Here is a 20,832-nt window from a genome sequence, read left to right on the forward strand (position 1 = left end):
ATTTTCTTATGCTCCTGAACTTCTACTTTGGGAAATACTTCCTACCATAGAATTCTGTGATAAAATTGAGAACAAAATTAAATTTATTGAAAGGAGTACTGATAAATATGAAGTTAAAAAAGTTATCAGAGGCTCACATATGTCCAGTGTAAATGTTTTTAACTACTCCGGTCAAACATAAATTGAGTCTGCGTTTTGACTTGTTGTTCATTGAGTTTATGTTTAAATTTCTCTGTGTTTCAGTATAATAAGCCCAGTGAAACTGTCATCCCTGAGTCAGTAGATGGCTTGCAAGAGAATCTGGATGTGGTAGTGTCTTTAGCTGAGAGACATTATTATAACTGTGATTTTAAAATGTGCTACAAGCTTACTTCTGTGTAAGTATATCTACCCATTTTCGTGTAGGAACATGAAGTTCAGTCCTTCTTACCCAAGTAATTCACGGACATGCTGTCTGTAACCTCAAGCTGGATGATTTCCCTCTGCCATTGGCAGAGTACTGAGCAGGGTGCCGTCTTAAAAGAGCAGTTTGCAGACACGGGGCATGCATATTTATAGGGTTACTACATTATATATGTGATTCCTAAAAAAGCTTTCAGAAATATCTTCCTCCCAAGAACTCCTTATACTAAAAGATTGAATAATCAAATAAATGGAATGGTGTTGCATGAAACTTGGGAGGGATATACATGTTCCTCTTCCCAATCTTGATAATTTGCAAGTTTGAAAATACCATTTTGGCACACAGTTTTACAAAATCCCTCCTTTGTTAGAGACTAATACAGTCCTGCAGATACTGCTCAGTCTGCCACACTCACTAACTAAGCCATATCCCCACGTGTCAGTTTTCCAGTGTACATAATTTGAATTTATCCTTTAGCTAAGTTATATCCACTATTTTTTGTTTAAAATCCTTGAAATCACAGAAATTTTAATTGGGAAATACTAGTGATCTATTTAATGTTTCATATTGTTTTTGATCCTTTAATTGGATTACTTATTTTATGTATTACAGTTCTCTTGATTTAAAGTAAATGTATGTTACAATGTTTATTTTTATCTTTACAAACAAACTAGAATTTTTCCTTTCATTTATAACCTAATCATTGCCCAACTGAACTGGCCTGAAGATGGCGGAGTGAGGGAGGTAGAAAGTGTCACAACCCACAGTGCTGTACATGATGCATGACGACCTTCAGATGTAGCTAAAGGTGGTGAGTGCTGTCTCGGCCTGTTTCTGGGTGGTAACGTGTGGCTTTAACTTCCAGAGTAACGGAAAAAGATCCTTTCCATGCAAACTGTTTACCTGTGCACATAGGGACGCTTGTGGAGCTGAATAAAGCAAATGGTAAGAATTTTTTTTTAGTTGAAATAATTTCTAAGACAAAAATAAGTTTCTATAACTCTTGAAATTTTGTCTCATAAATCCTAGCTAGTTGAGATTGCGGGTAACAACATAATAAGTTCCACAATAAAAGTAACAACTGGGAAAGAAATGTTTATCTAGGTGACCAATGGTCTATTCTGTTTTACCAACAGAACAATTTATTTCTTTATGCCTGCTTCCTTTTCTCAAATGTAATTTATGCTTCAAGGTGTGTTAGCTTTCAGTTGGTGGGAGTCGGTTCTGCCTTTTTTTCTCCTTTTTTATAAATTCTGTAAGAAAACTTGTAAGAATAAATAACTTTAGAAATTGGAAGGGAACAGACTTTTTGCTCGTGTTTTCTGTATTTTGACATTTCAGAAACATTGGGTTGTGTTTAGGCTGCATTTGGTCTTTCAATCTTTTAAAACTGAATAGTGAACTCTGTCAGGAGGAAAAAGCCCCAAATGCTCGGACTCCTGGTCCCTGCAGCTCACGGTGGTCTGAGGACCAGCAGCGTTGCACCCTGTGAGAGCCTGTTGGAAATGCAGTGTCCAGCTGCCCTGGTCTGCAACTGGGAAATGTCACCCCAAAAATACTAGGACGTACACATTTCTTAAGAGAAAATAACCTCAGTGATTTGATAAACTTGAAAGCTTGGTGAGTCGTATCTGCCCGTGGGTGGTTAAGATGGTCCACAGTGGGCCTGAGGTGTACGAGGCCTGGGTTTCTGGACGGGGGAGGTGCTCTGCAGTGACCCTTGCAGCAGGGGGGGCGTTTTGCTGGGGGGCGTCTGCTCCCACCTCGCCTGCTGTGTGTCTTCCGTCCACCTTTCCAGTCACTCGGCAAGTGTCCAGTGCCCGCTGTGGGCCTGGCACTGGGTCTTTCTGCCCGGTGGAGTTTTTATACCTTATTAGGTAAATGGATTTTGTATCTAGAAGGAAATAGAAGTACGCGGTCATTTCTGTGAGAACAGAATTTGTATGATTGTGAAGAGTTGTGACTAAGTCATATCTTAAATTGCATTTCATATGAATAATTGTATCCTTTTTTTCTTTTTCCCTAATGTAGAACTTTTCTATCTTTCTCACAAACTGGTGGATTTATATCCTAGTAATCCTGTAAGTAACATAAATCTCTTTTATTCTTAACAGTGTTTTTTACTTAGCTAAGCTTTAAGAAAATATTTAGTATTTGGACAGTAGCTTATTTTTAAGTTCAAGCAAATAATGTTTTATTTTAAAGAGTTAGAGCAGAATCTCCTAGTGCTTTAGATGCTTAGCAGCATTAACTGTTTCAATCCATTAAACTGAAGCAATAACTTACAACACAAACCTCTTATTTTTTCTGAACTAGAATATGTGATACAGGAACGTCTAGTCTATCCTCTTTCTAGCCTAATTTGTTAGAGATTCCAATTCTGGGTTAAACAATCTTTGCTCATGGTACATTTTGAACTTTTTAGGTCTCTTGGTTTGCGGTGGGATGTTACTATCTCATGGTTGGTCATAAAAATGAACATGCTAGAAGATATCTCAGGTATGGACTTCCTTCCTTCCTCCCTCTGTAGCGAACCTGCAGGAGGTGACTGCTTGCTCATGTGCTTTAGTGCAGTCATTAGTGAGTACTCCGAGGCAGCGTGGAAGAATAAATGTTCTCTTCAGCGATTCAGTTCAGTTGCATCAGTTGTTAGCCTTGTTCTTTATGAGATGCCATGAGGGGAGATGAAAGAAATCAGTGCTTTAGACCTTGTTCTCAGGGAGCTTATATGTTTTTAATTTTATCGACAAATGAGAAAAACATGAAACAAAAGAGAATAATGTGGGATGAAAGGCTCTTTTTTTCATTTATGCTGTTAACCTTTTACTTTTAGGACTTCTTTTGTTAATAGTTGTGAAATTACGTGGGATTGGGGTCCCTAAATGTGACTGTAAAACAGAATTGCTGGCAGAGTGAATTGGTCCCCATGAGGACCCACCGTGGTTTTAGCTTAAGGACAGCCACTGCAGCCCAATCAAGCATTAACCAGTATTATTCAAGTCTAGGAAAATGTCTAGTATATGAAGAATTACTTAACACTTTAAATGTAGTAATTCCTGTGCTTCCCTCTATGCAAACAAAATGTTAGTAGAAATTGGTCTCTGTGGGAAAGAGGATAAACTTTGGAGTCAGAGTTGAATTCTGGTGCAGGTTTTGTGACTCACCAGCTGAAACTCCTCAGAAAAGTTGGTTTCCCTGACTCTGTACTCTAAAAAGGGGGATGATGCAATGTTTACATCTCAGCATTGCTAGGAAAATTGATGCGATGACCTGAAAGGGCCCTGCGCTAGGAGGAGACAGAAGGAGCTCTCTGGTTGGTTGTGTGCTCAGTATTTTAGGAAAACTTGGGAGTAGGAAGATGATTGGTGTTGTAAAAGTTCTTTTGAACTCTGCTTCCGTGGTTTACTGTGTGATTCAGTAATGGACTCTACATGAAACGGGGACCATTTGGGGGAAAGAAAACTTAGAAAACAAAATACTAGGAAGCAGGATGTCACCCTTTATGTTTTCCATGTTTTCTGATATATTCCCTTTATTCCTTGCTGTGGGTTAGTCATGACAGTGTGTTCACTGTCTGAAGACTGTTCGTGCACAGTGCAGTCCGTGTAACCGGGGTGAACCTCTTACCACCATCGGGAGGCTATAACTTAAACTCTCAGGTCTCACTATACTTGTCTTTAAAATATAAATTAGTTTATCTGGCAAGTTGCCAGGATGAAAGCATGCATCTGAGGCATCTGACGGGGTGCCTGGCACAAAACAGACCCTCAGTTAATGGTGGTTGCTGTTGCTGCTACCTTTTATCTACTAGGTTACAAGACGGAGCTCCTGGACTAAGTAACGTTTGTAAGTTCTCTACAGAATGCTAATGGGTTCAGCTATAGTACCTAAAAGGTTATGGACCGCTCTCCTAAAATTTCTTGAAATTTTGCTTATACCATTAAATATTGTTTTAGTTCAAGTGAACACAATTGTTACATCAGTGTTCAATATGTTGACAACTCATTTATTTAAAGGATGTTAGTGTCTTTGAGGCAATCTGCTTATATAAAATTAACAATTTAAGAACAAATGTTACATTAGTTGAATGACCGCTTTTGTTTTAGCAAAGCTACAACGCTGGAGAAGACCTACGGGCCTGCGTGGATAGCCTACGGGCATTCGTTTGCGGTGGAGAGTGAGCACGACCAAGCCATGGCTGCCTACTTCACGGCAGCACAGCTAATGAAAGGGTATGGCAGAGCCGGCTGAGCAAACTCCATGAAAGGATATTTTGCTAACAAAAAGAAATGAAATTTCTATTGTTAATATATTGCCATTTGATTGTTAAACTAAAAAACATTTTACTTCTTATCTAGTAGCTTGTGATTGTAAAATAACTATGGAAATAGACGAGGAAAGAAGCTGGCGTAGTGAATTTGCCTAGCAATTTATCTCAACCAGTGTAAGAAGAAACTAGGAAGTAAGGCCAAGGGAAGAGATGCGTACAGAAGCTCTTCGCCTGCTCATGCAAGAATGAAAATTGTTTTATCTGTTACCAAAAGGTATCTGATGTGGCTTAGTGGTAGTGCAGGACTGCGTTTGCCAATATAGCTAGATTTATATCAGTATCAATTGTATTGATATTGAAATAATTAACTAATTAAGAGTATGTTACTTTGGGGACCAGAGTATTGCTGTTATTCCCACTGATGCTTTGGTCTCACCATTGGTTAGACCTTGCGGAGTTCTTTCACGTGGATCACTTCTGCTGACGACGACTCCATCTGTGTGGAGAGGTAGTGTGAGTGCGTGGCCCAGGCAGCTGGCCTGGAGTCATACTGCCTGGACTCACTTCCAGGCTCTTCCATGTAGAGCTACGTGATCTGGGGCAAATGACTCAGCCTCTTAAAAAAAATAAAAATAACAGCAAAACTTACTCATTGGCTTACTGAAGCACTCAAAGTTAGCTACCTTTGTTTGCTCATAGTGCTCAGTGTGGGATCGTGCATTTATCTATATTGAGTTTCATCTTGTTAGATTTGATGTGCCTTTTCAAACTATTCAAACTCTTTTTGACACTAAGTTCTGTATTCAAATCACTTGTCAAGCCCAGCTTTTTATACTCACTAAACTTGATAAGTATGGCTTTTACATCTAATCATCCATGTAAATATTGTGAAGGATGTAACTCCCTAGCTGTATTAGTCAGTAGGGCTGCCATAACAAAATACCACAGACTGGGTGGCTTGAAGGACAGGAATGTATTTTCTCTTAATCCTGGAGAATGGGACGTGCGAGACCAGGTGCTGGCCGATGCAGTTCCTGGTGAGGGTTCTCCTGGCTTGCAGACATGGCTGCCTTGCTGCGTCCTCACACGGCAGCGAGTGAGCTCTGGTATCTCTTCGTCTTCTTGTAAGGACACCTTACTGTTGGATGAGGATCTTACTCTTATGATCATTTAATGTTTGTTACCTCCTTATGGGCCCTATTTCCGAACACAGGCACAGTGGGGTTAGGGCTTCAATGTTTGAATTGGTGGGGAGGACGCAGCCAGTCCACAGCACGAACGCATGATTAGAAGTAGCCCTCCAGGTAACAGTTGTTCAGCGGCCATCAGTCTGCCTCAATGGTCCTTGTGCTGATCCCAGGTCTCTCCTTCCTTCCACCAAGGTGTGTGAGACCCTTTCCGGTTGCTTTTCTGACGCTCAGCTCCGGTTATCTGCATATTTCTCTTAATCTATCTGATAATTTTTGAGGGAAAAAAAATAACTTCCTATGAGTTGTTTCTTACGAACATACGCCAGAGCCTGGTAATTTTTGTTGGGTATTCTGGGTGCTCACAAACAGAATAGTTACTAGTTCCTAGCTAAGAATAAAAATCAGCGATAATGGCTGGGTGCAGTGTCTCACGCTTATAATCCTTGCACTTTGGGAGGCCGAGGCTGGAGGATCGCTTGAACTGAAGAGTTCAAGACCAGCCTGGGCAACATGTTGAGACCCTGTTTCTACAAAAAAAAGAATGATCTGGCCGGGCGCGGTGGCTCACGCCTGTAATCTTAGCTCTCTGGGAGGCCGAGGCGGGCAGATTGTTTGAGCTCAGGAGTTTGAAACTAGCCTGAGCGAGAGCGAGACCCCATCTCTACTAAAAAAAATAGAAAGAAATTAATTAGACAACTAAAAATATATAGAAAAGATTAGCCGGGCATGGTGACGCATGCCTGTAGTCCCAGCTACTGAGGAGGCTGAACTGGGATGAGCCTGGGAGTTGGAAGTTGCAGTGAGCTGTGATCACACCACTGTACGTGACAGAGTGAGACCCTGTCTTGCAAGGAAAAAAAATGATAATACAATTAATTAAACACCTTTAGTGTTTCCTAGTCTAATAAACTTTATTTCATTAAATTCTCACATCAGCTCATCAAGAGAAGTATTATTTTCTCTCAGTTTTACACCCCCGTCAGAACAGCTTTGCATTCTCTTAACCTCCCTGTGTTTGGATGAATGTTTGAAATTGGATAAATATTTTTAAGTTTCCTTTGTGATTTCTTTTTTGAGTCATTGAAGAGTATGTTAATACTTAATTTCCACATATTTGTGAATTTCCCAAATTTCCTTCTGTTACTGATTTCTAACTTAATTCTGTTGTAGTTAGAGAACATACTTGGCGTGGTGTCAGCCCTTTCAAATTTATTGAGGCTTGTTTCATGAGGGAACATAGGATCTGTTGTTGAGATTGTTCCAGATTCGCTTGAGAATCCTGCTCTTTTTGTGTGGAGTGTTCCATTGCTATCTTTTAGGTCTAATTTTCGTAGTGTTATTGAAGTCTTCTGTTTCCCTGTTGGTCTTCTACCTCGTTACCCTGTCCATCGCTGCAGGGGGGGTGCTGACGTCTCCACCTCTTACTGTTCAGTGTCTGCTTCAGGTATTCTCAGTGTCCATTGTTAGCTGCATGTATGCTTATGATTGTTCTATTTTCTAGAGGGATTGAGCGTCTGTCATTATAAAATGCCCTTCATTGTCTCTAGTAACAATTTTTGCCTTACTCTCTATTTTATCTGATATTAGTGCAGTCACACAAGCTCTCCTTTGTTACTGTTGGCGTGGTATGTCTTTTTCCATCCTCTCACTTTTAAATTGCCTGTATCTTTGAAAATACAGTGTATATCTCTTGTAGACAACATATGTAGTTAGATCATTGTTTATTTTACCAGTTGCTGCCTTTTGATTGGAGTGTTTATCCCATTTATGTTTAATGTAATTAGTGATAAGGTAGGATTGATATCTGCCATTTTGTTCTTTGTTTTCTACATACGTCTTTCTGTTCTTGTATTTCTCATTACTGCCTTCTTTTGTCTTGAATAGCTATTTTATAGCATCCCATTTTAATCCCCTGTTTTGGTCTTATACTGTATTTTTTGAGTTATTTTCTTAGTGGTTATCTTAAGGATTATATTTAATAACTTAAAACAATCTGGTTCGGATTAATACCAATTTAATTTCAATAGTATAACAAAACTTGAGTAGAGCTCTGTTCTCTTCCACCTCTGGTGCTATTATTGTCATACAAATTACATCTTATATATTACAAGCCCATCAACACAGACTTAAAATTATTGGTTTATTCAGTTATCTTTTAAATCAAATACAAAAGAGTTGCAAACAGAAATATAGTTATACCGTGTTATATTTACCAATGTAGTTACTCTTATCTGACTCTTACTTCTTCATGTGGATTCAAGTTAATGTATAATATCCTTTTATTTTAGCCTAAAGGACTCCCTTAGTGTTTCTTGTTGGGCAGGTCTGCTAATGACAGATTTTCTCAATTATACATTGTTATAATTATTACTTTATCTGGTTTTGTTTTTTTAAAGAAGCTGAGAGAAGAAATGAAAGCAAGTATATATTTATGTCATTTGTTATATTAACCTTGTTTATCATTTTTCATTTTCTTCATTTGTCCCTATGGGTTTGAGGTACCCTCTGGTGTCACTTTCTTTCATTCTTTTTTTTCTTTTTCTTTTTCTTTATTTTTTTGATGAGATGAGATCTTGCTCTGCCGCCCAGACTGGAGTCTACTGGCACAATCATGGCTCACCACAGCCTCTAATTCCTGGGCTCAAGCAATCCTCCTGCCTCAGCCTCCCAAGAAGCTGGGACTATAGGCGTGCCCCACCACGCCCAGCTTGGTGTCACTTTCTTACTCTAATACAGCTTTGCTTTCACCTATTTCCTATTCTTTTATTGGTAAACCTTACATTTCTGTGTATGATAGGCCCAAAAATGCAATTACAAGTGAGTTTGCCTAATCTGAAAATTTGAAATCTGAAAGTTTTTGACAATTGTCGTGACACTCAAAGGAAATGCTCATTGGAGCAGTTCAGATTTTGGATTTTCAGACTAGGATGCTCACCAGTAAGTATGATGCAAATATTCCAAAATCCAAAAAAAGTCTGAAATCCAAAACATTTCTGGTCCCAAGCATTTCGGATCAGTTTAGAGAAAGAAGAGGACATGTACATTTATACTATCTTTTATAATTATATAATTATCTTTACTGGTACTCTGTTTTTTCTTGTGGATTTGCGTTACTCTCTGGGGTAGTTTGCTTTCAGCCCGTAGAACTTTCTTTAGTATTTCTTGCAAAGTGTGTCTGCAATAAATGTTCTCAGTTTTTTCCCCTAAAGAGTGTCTTAATTTCACCTTCATTTTCAAAGGATAATTTTTCTGGGTGTGGATTCTTGGTTGACGACCCTTCGGTACTTTGTAACCCAGCTGCTTTCTGGCCTCTGCGGTAGTTAATGAGAAGTCAGCTGCTAATCTTACTGAAGGTCCCTTGTGTGTTACTTGCTTTTCTGTCACTGCTTTGAAGATTCTTTTTTTGTCTTTTTCAGTGGTTTGACCATGATTTGCCTGGGTCTGGATTTCTTTGAGTTTGTTCTTAGAGTTCTTTGAGATTTTTGGAAAGCTTTTGGCTGTTATTTCTTCCAATATTCTTTCTGCCCCTTCTTTCCTTCTCCTCCTAGGACTCCTGCTGTCCATGTACTGGTGTGCCCGAGGGCGGCTCTGCTCACTTTTCTTCTTTCTGTTTCTCAGGCTGGATGATCTCAGTTGACCTGTCTTCAAGTTCAGCGATGCTTTCTTCTGTCCAAATCTGTTCTTAAACCCTTCTAGTGAATTTTTTATTTCAGTTATTATACCTTTCAACTCAAGAATTGCTATTTAGTTGGGTTTTCTTATAATTTATATCTATTTATTGTTATTCTCTGGTGAGACAGTATTCTCATACTTTATTTTTGTAGACATAATTTCCTTTGGTTCTTCGAATATTTAAAATAGCTTATTTAAGATATTTGTCTTGTAAATCTAACATCTGAGCTTTTCCCAGAATAGTTTCTATTGGCTGCTTTATTTCCTGCGTATGGGCCATACTTTGCTGTTTCTTTGCGTGTCTATTTTTTTGTCGAAAGTAGACATTTAAAGTAATACAATGGGGAAATTCTGGAAATCAGATTTTCCATCCCAAGGTTTGTTGTTGCTCCTGTTTGTTTAGTGACTTTCCATAACTAGTTCTGTCATCTGCGTGACGTGTCGTGTGATGCCACTGAAGCCTCTCTGCTCACTGGCTTTGGTGTCTCTCAAACCAGTAAGTCCTGCACCCTTTGTTGGAGGACTCTGTTCCTGCACTGGGGCGCCCTTGGACACCGGGAGTTGCCATCTCTGCCTTAGCCTTCACTTCCTCTTGCACAGAGCCTCAAGAGTGACCAGAGGGGAGAGTTTAGGGCCTTCTGAGGTCTGTCCTGGGCCTGCATGTGGCCCTACACGTGTGCATGGCCCGACCCCCAGGAATGTGTTGGAGCTCTTCAGAAGGCCCTGTGGGCATCTCCTTCCCCAGATTTCCTTTTAAGTTTTGGCCAGCCTCCTGTTTGCCCCAACTACTGATAGCTTCCTGCGGTAGCTGCCAACTGTTTTCAACAAATACCCTGGGGATGGAGTGAGCCCTGAGGTCAGATCGAGACAAGCCATGAGACAGGCCAAATAGTGGCAGCTCTTGGTGGGGTGTTGTGGGAACTCCACTCTCATCCTGCTGCCTCCAGCGGCCACGAGGCGATGGTTTTACAGCTACTGTGATTGTGCGGCTGCTGGTTTCCAAGGCTGGTGCAAAGCTGGGGAAGAGAGACGGGAGCAGGGCAGGCTAAGGCACCACAGAGTTTGCTGCTCTTGCTGGGACTCGGCTGTTTCTCTTGAATATATGCTCCTGAAATCGCTGTGAGCCCTTCCTTGACTTCCAAGGTTCTGAAAAAGTTGACTTTCGACAATTTTTGCCAGTGTTCTTGTTGCTTCTATGGACGAATAGCGTTTTGAAGGTCCTCACTCTGCCGTTTCAAAAGTACTTCCTCCAGATAAATACTTTTAAATGATTCTTCATGACCTGTCTATAGATGATAGAATCTTTTTTTTATTGTGCCCCCAAAATCCATGTTGAAAAGAATCTTAGTTTGAGTCATGATTCTAGATTAGAACCAAGGTCATGCCAAGCAATTAATCATTATTTATTGATGTCTTAGATCATCTTCAAAGGATCATCTTATTATATTTGCTTTAATGTGATCAGTGATGCAATAGTGTGAACAGATAGATGAAAATTTAATTAAAAAGCAGCTAGTGCTGGCTGTGTGCCTAGAACTATCTCAGGATGGGAAAATAGAATTAACACACGTGACATTATTTAGAACTCTTCTGCGTAGAACTGGTAATAACTGAAATTTTAATGGGAATTCACAGAAAGGAGAGTTTCTAGGTTTCAAAGAGTCAGAGGTAGCTTCCTAAAGGGAAGCGGAACTTGAGCACGGTCTTGAAGATGGGCAGGGCTGGAAAATGAGGAGAAGGGAGGCGGGCGAGGCTGGGACCTGGTGTCAGTGTCACGGGAACAGGCGCTGTTCTACTTTAGAGGGTTTTGGGGTTTTTGACTGTGGAATAATGAAAATTAAAGATAAGTAAGTTGCTGAGTGATTCTGAAAGTGACAGCCGATTAGCCTAAAAGCCTATTAAGCATTCATTAAATATTAGTAAATTAAGAGTTAGAAAAAAGTAAACGTTGTGTTTTGGCTACATTTAAATTATTTTGTAGGTAAGTTTTGAAGTTGACGAATTAGTTTCTGCTGAATGACAAAGTTTTGGGTATTGAATATGTGACGTTTTCCAATGTGTTTAGGTGTCATTTGCCAATGCTGTATATTGGATTAGAATATGGTTTGACCAATAACTCAAAACTTGCTGAAAGATTCTTCGGCCAAGCTCTGAGCATCGCACCGGAAGACCCTTTTGTGATGCATGAGGTTGGAGTGGTTGCCTTTCAGAATGGAGAGTAAGTATGAGAGAGCCCAAGTCCTTCTGTCCACTCTGCAAACAGAGAAACCTCAGTCACTAGGGTTTAGCTGATCAGAGTGACTCTTCGTAGGTTTTTATTTTTAAATGCACTATTTTAGGAGGAGACAGTTAAAAAAGGGAAAGAAACTGTTATCTTGGATTTCTTAAAAATTCTAAACCCAGGTCCTGGTTGTCCTTTGGGCTGAGCTGCCACGAGGTTCCTCACGTGGGTGGACAGCTCAGATCCCTGACACCCCACACTGCGGCCTGAGGCACTGGGGCACCCTTCGTGATCTCTGTGTGGAGTAGGAAATAGATTCATGTATTTGAGAAAAATTCTCTACAGTTTTTGAAACATAAATGTTTTCTGTTTAGTTACTAGTAAATCAGGAAATTAAGCTAATTAGAATGACCCAATCTCTGAGTTTCCTCATCAGTTGAAGCTTTGATGTAACCTTGATTATTTATGGAATAAGTGGTTCGGTGTCATACTCAAGAGAGAAAAATATCAATTAATATAATCCCTTGCATTCAATTATACGTAAATTTTAAAACGGTAAATTAGTACTACTGTGTTATTTGTGGTGTGTGTGTGTGTGTTCTAAAAATTGGATTATCTAGGTATATATAAGAAAAACTTGAAGCTTTAAAAAAGTACATAGTAATGACTTAATCTAATAGACTGAATCCTCAGTATTTGCAAATTCTGTATTTATGAATTGTCTTCTCACTAACACTTACCAGTAACTCCAAAATCAGAACTCGAGGTGCTTTCACAGTGGTTGGCAGACACAGGCAGGGAGAAATTTGAGTCTCCGACGCCCACGTCCCTCGCTGAAGTCACACGAGGCGACGCTCTACCTTTTTGTCTCAGCTCATGCTTTAAACCAGTATCTTTTTGTGGTCTGTGTAGTACCACGTTTTTCGTGTTTTTGTGCGTTTCACTGTTTAAAATAATCTCCAAGCTTAGTGCTGAAGTGCTATCTAGTGTTTTCCAAGCACAGGAGGCTGCGATGTGCCTTATGGAGGAAACACACGTGTTAGAAAAGCTTCCTTCAGGCACGCGGTATAGTGCTGTTGGCCACGAGTTCCACGTCAGTGAATCAACAGTGCCTACCAAACCAGATGTCTTTAAACAGAGATACACACAAAGCAAGGTTATCATTGACCAGCTGATGAAAATGTGACCAGAGGTTTGCAAAGAACCTAACGGTGTTTCCCCTGGGAGCAGTGGTTCGCTATTTGCAAAACCGGTGTTTGTAGAGACTGTGTAGAACATAAGCACTGCAGATATGAGAATCTACTGTCGTCTCCTGAAGTCTTGAACTCGTGTGATGTTAATGCTGTAAAATTAATCATTTATCTGATTTAACTTTGAATTTTAATAGTTATCTCCAGCAATTTAACCGTTTCATTTTAGTACTACTAGAAAGAGGCATTTAAATTTTTCTGAAATGTTTATACTTGCTAATTTTGACTAATCTGCAACCTCTTTTTCCTTTATTTTAGATGGAAAACAGCAGAAAAATGGTTTCTCGATGCTTTGGAAAAAATTAAAGCAATTGGGAATGAGGTATTCTATGTAATATCTGCAAATATGCATACACACCACTGAGTGTGTTTATTGTTGAATGAGGAAAATAATACACACGGTCTCTCTTGCCTAGAAGATACTAACCTAATATTTATCCTAACAAATGGCTTGTTAATGTTTGCATTGTCAGTTAACTGTTTTACCACATGGTAAAAAATGAGTTTGTTTCTGATTAAGATGGCAGGTGTCACTTAAGAGGGCTCTAGATTTGAAATGTGGAAACAATCAGAATGTATTGGATGATTATTTGAAACTGGGAATATTAACTGGTGGGCACTGTAGTGTCTGACTTAATACTCCTCTAGAACTTCATAGAGCCTCGTCTTTGACTAAAGGGTAAATGCAGGGTAGCAGTTGATCTCACTTCTGCAGGGGCAGGGATGGGGACAGGCATCATTCAAATTCAGACCTTTTGTCTCTGTTCCTTACTGTGTACTGAGTATATAAATAGACTCTCAATAGTTGGGATATTTAACTAGGTTCTGTTGTCTGAAAGATGTACCCATGAATTGGTGCTCATGAGTTAACCTTCCAACTAGCAAGGATATATGTATGCTGGTATTATTTAAAAATAATTACAATTGGCCAGACCTGGTAGCTCATGCCTGTAATCCTAGCACTTTGGGAGGCCAAGGTGGGAGGATGCTTGAAGCCTGTAGTTCAAGAGCAGCCTGGGCCTGTCTCTACAAAAAGTAAAAAAAAAAAAAAGCTGGGCATGTTGGCATGCACCTATAGTCCCAGCTTGTCGGGAGGCTGAGACAGGAGGATTGCTTAAAGTCCAGGAGTTCGGGGCTGCAGTGAGATATGATTGTGCCATTGTACTTTAGCCAGGGCAACACAGCGAGACCCTGTCTCAAAACAAAAACACAGAAGCTGGGCACAGTGGCTCACGCCTGTAATCCTAGCACTCTGGGAAGCTGAGACAGGAGGATCGCTTAAGGTCAGGAGTTAGAGACCAGCCTGAGCAAGAGCAAGAACCAGGCTCTACCAAAAATAGAAACAATTAGCTGGTCATGGTGGCGCCTGTAGTCCCAGCTACTTGAGAGGCTGAGGCAGGAGGATCGCTTGAACCCAGGAGCTTGAGGTTGCAGGAAGTTACGATGATGCCACTGCACTCTAGCTGGGGTGACAGAGCAAGACTCTGTCTCACAAAAATAGAAAAGAAAAAAGCAACACTTTTAGATACCATAAACTTCTGTTGACAAAGGACTTAACATGTTTCTACTCTTCTAATTCCTGATTCTTTTTCTTCATACCTGTTTTGTTTTATTCTATTCTGAGTTTCACTTCTTGGTTTCATTCTGTTCCTGTCCATGCACCTTCCCACAGCTCCCTTCTTCCTGCGCTGTTAGCTCCTCTCCACTCTCACAGACACAGCTCTGCCAGCCAGGCAGCCACCTGCCTGTCCCCGTAAACACAGCTTTGTTTACTTTGGTCTCTTATTATTTGTCTTCTGAACTTACAGACGTTCTATTTCTGTGTGTCTGCACATGCATGTATTTAAAGCAGGCTCCCCTCAGCTGAGTCTGGGTGGTTCTGGATGATGCAAGTGCTTTCGTTACTCTTGGTATCGGGTTGCCACTTGCCACCCTGTCAGTTGTCTGCGCATCGGACTACTTGATGCTCAGCCTGTCCCAGCAGCACCCGCCTCATGGGAAGCTGGGTAGAAGTGCAGAATCTCAGGTCTACTAGATCAAAGTCTGCAGTTTTAGCGATATCTCCAGGTGATTCTCATGCACAGAAAAGTTTAAGAAGCACTTTCTCAAACTAAAAGTTCAGACTATAGTCTTTGATGATTCAGAGGCACTTTGCAGTCCTGACGAAATTTGAAGTAATAATCTTAAGTGTGAAAGTGCAATATGATTTAAGTATCAAAATACCCAATAAACAGTTATATGAAGGGGGAAGATGCTGTGGGAGACTTTAGTTATAAACTGCAGCGAATGTCAAAGTAGTCAAAGAGAAGCAGTCATGCCTAAGAATCATTAAATGATTTGTTTTTGCTTCACGTGGGCTGTGCCTCTTAGATCCAGTCTTGTAGAGTGAGAAAACGTGGCTGAGGTCTACTCATTCATTTTGTTGACATATATTTAACTGCGTCGATCATTTCCTGCACTCTGAGGTAGGCACTGGGTGCACCAGGGAACTGATTTGCCATTTCCTGCCCTCCGATCTTCTGGGCAATGTCAGTAAGTAAATTGGCAGTAAAAACACAGTGCAACCGAGGAAATCAAGGAGCTCACGGGGAAGGGCAGTTCACCCAGACGTGCGGGTGCCCAGGAAGGCTTTTGGTTACAGTACACACCTCAGTCCTGCAGGTGAGCAGACACTAGCCAGGCAAAAATGAAGGGGAGAGTATTTCAGGTGTACAGAATGTTGTGTGCAAAGATTGGAACTAATTCAGCATGGCTTGGATTTTGAGTTTACAGAACACATTGAGAAAGGGGGCAAGAGGGTTAAACGTGGGTCACTAAGGGGCTGAGAATGATGTAAGAGAGTTTGCACGTTATCCTGAGGAGAGCAAGAACAGATGGGACAAAACAGGCAGACACTGTCACCAGGGAGGCTGAAGATTAAATGTGTACGAGTCGTGCCCAGGAGGGAAAAGGAACAAGCCGTGTGTTTCTCGGAGGGGTCAGGGGTCTTGGGTGCCGTTTGGTGACGGGTAAGGCACTCAGAAGGGCTGAGACTGGGGAGCTGAAATGACAGGAGAGAGACAAGTTTGGTGTGTGGCACATTGAGTCCAAAGTACTTGTGACATTGCTAAGTAGAAATATCTGTAGGCAGATGGATATAAAGATCTGGCGTTTCAGAGAAGGCTCTGAGCTTCAGGTACAAAATTTGAACTTCTCCAGCACGGATGGGCTGTTTGACAAATTGTGCTCATGACAACAGAGTCCTCAGGAAGTCGCCTCTAGCAGGAAAGAAAGACGGACAAACCAGCAAGTGCTCTTGCCTCAGGCCGTGGTGCGGACGCGCCAGGAGACAGAGAGCCCCTTGCGGAGACGCGAAGTAATTTAGTGCAAACAAATCAGGCTGAACGTGACCTGTGTAACTCGTGGGCTTGATGTTGCTGTGTTTTAGGTAACAGTTGACAAGTGGGAACCCTTGTTGAACAACTTGGGGCATGTCTGCAGAAAACTTAAGTAAGTGAAGCAGAGCATTTTCAGAAATATACTTTGTGACTGAAAGTTTACTTAATTTTAATTAGCCTTTTCCATGTTTCCATTTCATGAGATCCTCCAGTTTTCTTCCATGTGGCTGTGCAGATATAATAAGCATCAAAATCATTGTTTTTATTCTTTATTTCTGTTGGTTTAATTTTATTTTAGAAACATTGAGAATTATAGCAACTTTTTTTAGATTAAAATTTTTAGTGTTCAGAATTATTAATAATGTAGGAGAATTTGGCCAGTAGGACCTAATTAAAACCATATCCACCTGCTAACTGTTTTCTGCTGGAGGTGGTGTGGTGTGGAGAGCAGATGACGGTGGAAAACAGGTGCTTGGGTTGGAGAGGAAACTCCAGGCTACTCGAGATTTAACCAGTTTTGCTATTGCAGGATTTCTTTGAGTTGTTACTATGCATTCGGAGCCGTAGCATTTCCCAAACTTTAATTGAGCATAAAACCTTTCTTTTTTTTTACAAAAGACTTTACAGGGCAAGTGTTCCAGAGAACTTTGGGGACCACTTCTAAGTAACGTTCTTGGACCTTAGAGCCAAATTCCTTGGCTGCTTTTAGACGCCTGGTGTGGGAGGTTCGCCATCACACAACAGGTGGTGTGAGAGGGCGCAGGCTGGGGACTGGGCTGCGGCTGCAGCGCCCCGCCGAGCGTGGGCGGGGCACAGCGTGTCCGTGAAGGGCACCCTTGCGGCTCGCTGGAAAGATGGGCCTTGAGGAGGTGTCGAGACGCGTGAAAATGGGTGCAGGGGAGTCGCCAGTCTAGACTTACTGCTCCAACACAGGAAAGGGCTCTCACGCGTTCACACAGATGAACGCTCGTCTTAGACGTAGGAGTCCAGTGCTGTTACTGTACCCAGTAATTGTTTTCTCTCTCTCTGCCCCTTCTCTGCCTCTCCCCCACCCCTGCTCGTCTCCCCTCACAGAAAGTATGATGAGGCCTTGGACTACCACCGTCAGGCGTTGGTGTTGATCCCTCAGAATGCATCCACCTACTCTGCCATAGGGTACATCCACAGTCTGATGGGCAACTTTGAAAATGCCGTGGACTATTTCCACACAGTATGTCCTCTGTTTGTGCCTAACTTTAAATCTGGTTAACACTGACCACTTTTGAAAATATCTTTTCTAGGCAACGTTTATTTCTTTACTGTTCTAAAATTCTTTAGGCAACATTATGTTTTATTTTCTTTGCAGAGAAGTGTGTATATTGTGCAGTATTCGTCAAGTTAGAAACAGACGTGGGGCATGTCCTCGGTGTCTGCAGCGAGGACTGCAGGTACCCAGCGGACTCGGCGGTGGTCAGTCTGGGTGCCGTGTCTAGGCAGGGAGCGCAGAAGTATCTGCTCGCAGAGCAACTCCCGGTCTTTAATTCCCTTAGATAACTGTAGTAATGAACAAAACAGTCTGTGTTCATCACAAGGAGAGAGTCTTTCCTTAATCCATATACCATGGTTCATCAAGCCTAAGACACCATTAGTAAGCGAGATGACCACAAAGAAGAAAAGTGCTGACAATTAAACTTTCTTTTTTGGGAGGGAGGACAGAGTCTCACTCTTTTGCCCGGCCTAGAGTGCCGTGGCGTCAGTCTAGCTCACAGCAACCTCAAACTCCTGGGCTCAAGCGATTCTTCTGCCTCAGCTTCCCGAGTAGCTGGGACTACAGGCATGCACCACCATGCCCGGCTAATTTTTTCTATATATTTTTAGTTGTCCAATTAATTTCTTTCTATTTTTAGTAGAGACGGGGTCTCGCTCTTGCTCAGGCAGGTCTCGAACTCCTGAGCACAAACAATCCGCCCACCTCGGCCTCCCAGAGAGCTAGGATTACAGACGTGAGCCACCGCGCCCGGCCTGACAATTAAACTTTAACATAATTTTTTCCTGTCACTTCATTTTTTTGTACTTAGAGAAAGTACTCTTGAACATATGTAGACGTAGATTTCTGTCACTCTAGTACATGCACAAAAAAGAATATATAAGTGAAATAAATGGTTGTGATATTCAGCCCACGGTGTCAGTGTCCCTGTTTTCCAAAAAAAGTATCTTGGTCCAGCTCACACCTAGTTGTTGACTCTGGATTTCCTCCACGCTGCAGACACCTGCTTTGCAAATCTCTCTCAAATCCGTCTCAGTCTGCAAAAGCGTCAGCAGGGTTTTTAGACAACCACAGTTCACTGTCTTCTTTAAATGTTCCTCGCGTGGCTTGTCGTCCAGTCTGTGCTGCCAGCATGGCTGCCAGGTCTACAGGGCATGGGCGGGATGTCCATGTTGCGGCTGTGGCTGCTCTGACACAGCACAGCACGACATCAGCGGATGCAGCAGCAACAAGAAACCAGGAGCTGTCAGACATCGCAGTTTCAGAACATGAGAATTTGAGAAAATGTGGGTCTTGGAATTGACGAACTAATGGTATTTGGAGAAAGATGAAATGTGAGGAAATGTAATATCTCAAAGATAAATTCACAAGTAATAGGTTCATACCTGATTTTCAAAGGTTAATTAGAGATTTTCAGACTAGATGAATTCCTGAAGGTGTCACTATGGTAACCAGAGTACTGAGCTAGTCAGAGCTTTGAACTAAGCAAATTTTCTAGTCTTGCATGATCTTTTAAATACGTACATTTGGATATTGTGTAATTCACCTCTCTTCTGTGATGTAATTAATGCAGAAGGCTCATCTCTGAATGAGTATAGTTTTTTAATCTTTTGTGGGGGTAGATTTTAAGCATAAGAAAACAGCGTGACGAACCTCCGTGGCCCATCACCCGACTTCAGTCATCAGCTTGTGGCCAGTCTTGTAGCTGTAGCCCCACTTACTCTGGGCACCCTGGAATATTTTGAAGTGAATCAATGTGGGAATGTTTTTAAATGGAAGAGAAGGAAATACATTTTCTTTTAATAACCGTGCTGAATCCTTTTTGGCAGGCCCTTGGTCTTAGGCGAGATGACACCTTTTCTGTTACAATGCTTGGTCATTGCATCGAAATGTACATTGGTGATTCTGATGCTTACATTGGTAAGACTATAATTATTCTTATTGGCATGTATTCAACGTTTTAGATTGTATATTTCTGTTTAGGCTTCTCAGATTCTCATCTAAGATTCTGAGTTTATCTTTCTAAGCATTCTAACTACATTAATATCAAGGAACTCTGTTGTGGCAGAATAGTGCTGTGGGAGTTAGTCATCAAGTATCGATTCAGTTCAAAGTTGAGTTCCTGCTATGTGCAAGTACTGTTACAGGATATGTGCAAAGCACTGTATTTATAGAAGAATCATTCTAATTCTACAATGGAAAAAGAAATCTTAGCAACACTTTTTTAAGTGAAGGGGCTCTGGCCTTATTTCATGATGCAGGGTATATAACATGATACTAATTTCTACGTTTCAGTGGCGTATTAAGGTGCCTTACATTCACATAATAGTAATAGGTAATTGTGAAATGTTTTAAATAAGTAATAGGGTAAGTTTGGATGGAATTGCTATTCAGTTACAAACAAGCAATAAGGCAGATAGATTGAGGTTAAATCTTGAGATCTGGACCTTGGAGTCGGAAAAGATTTCTTTAACAGGATGTGAAACCCGTAAGAGGACAAAAACGATAAATCGGACTTCAATAATACTAAGAACTTCTGTTTATCAAAAACACTATTAAGAGGGCGAAGGGCATGCCATAGACTGGGAGAGGTGACTCAGTACTTAGACTCGTTAGAGAACTCCTGTGTAGAATACAAAAAATCCTGCAAATCAGTAAGAAAATGGGCAAAATACTTGAGGAGCTTCACAAAAGAGGATATCCAGGTAGTTATGAGCCAAATAAATGTGTTCAACTTCATTCCTTATAAGGGAAATGAAATTAAAACCATAGTGAGATTCCACTGCAGACCCATCAGAATGGCTAAAAATTAAAAATACTCATAGTATCTGGTGTTGGTGGTGAGGTGGAGCAACTGAAAGTCCCGTGTATTATTGATGATTGGTGGCATTATTGGAGGGTTAAACCTCTTTGGAGAACTGTCTAGCATACCTCCTAAAGTTAAATAAGCCTCTGGTATCAGTTATCCGTTACCACCCCATAAACCACTCCAAAGCCTCTGAGGTCAGTCCAGCAGCCAGTTTACTGGTCTTGCCAGGTTTACCATATGGCTGGTCAGCAGATGCCTCGCTTGCAGGCGGGAGCCCCACTGGAATCTGGGCCTTTCCGTGGGGCTTTTGTCTTGGGCTGCTCCATAGCATGGTGGTCTCAGGGTTCTAAAGGACAAGAACCAACGCTTCAGGACTTCTTGAAGGTTAAAAGTG

The 20,832-nt window shown here is 41.2% G+C and overlaps 1 protein-coding gene across 1 annotated transcript in view; it reads left to right on the top strand.

Annotated features, from left to right (window-relative positions):
* The window catches only part of CDC16 (cell division cycle 16), a 32,478-nt gene that overhangs the window by 9,021 nt on the left and 2,625 nt on the right, over nt 1–20,832 (top strand). The window contains exons 5-14 of the mRNA XM_012661827.1: nt 244–377; nt 1,269–1,348; nt 2,435–2,484; nt 2,829–2,902; nt 4,510–4,635; nt 11,601–11,753; nt 13,265–13,328; nt 16,434–16,495; nt 17,458–17,593; nt 19,459–19,549. Coding sequence (XP_012517281.1) covers nt 244–377; nt 1,269–1,348; nt 2,435–2,484; nt 2,829–2,902; nt 4,510–4,635; nt 11,601–11,753; nt 13,265–13,328; nt 16,434–16,495; nt 17,458–17,593; nt 19,459–19,549 — 970 coding nt within the window. The remainder of the gene's footprint in view (nt 1–243; nt 378–1,268; nt 1,349–2,434; nt 2,485–2,828; nt 2,903–4,509; nt 4,636–11,600; nt 11,754–13,264; nt 13,329–16,433; nt 16,496–17,457; nt 17,594–19,458; nt 19,550–20,832) is intronic.

Source organism: Propithecus coquereli, unplaced genomic scaffold (assembly GCF_000956105.1).
Source record: "Propithecus coquereli isolate 6110/MARCELLA unplaced genomic scaffold, Pcoq_1.0 Scaffold738, whole genome shotgun sequence".
NCBI classification, from domain to species: domain Eukaryota; kingdom Metazoa; phylum Chordata; class Mammalia; order Primates; family Indriidae; genus Propithecus; species Propithecus coquereli.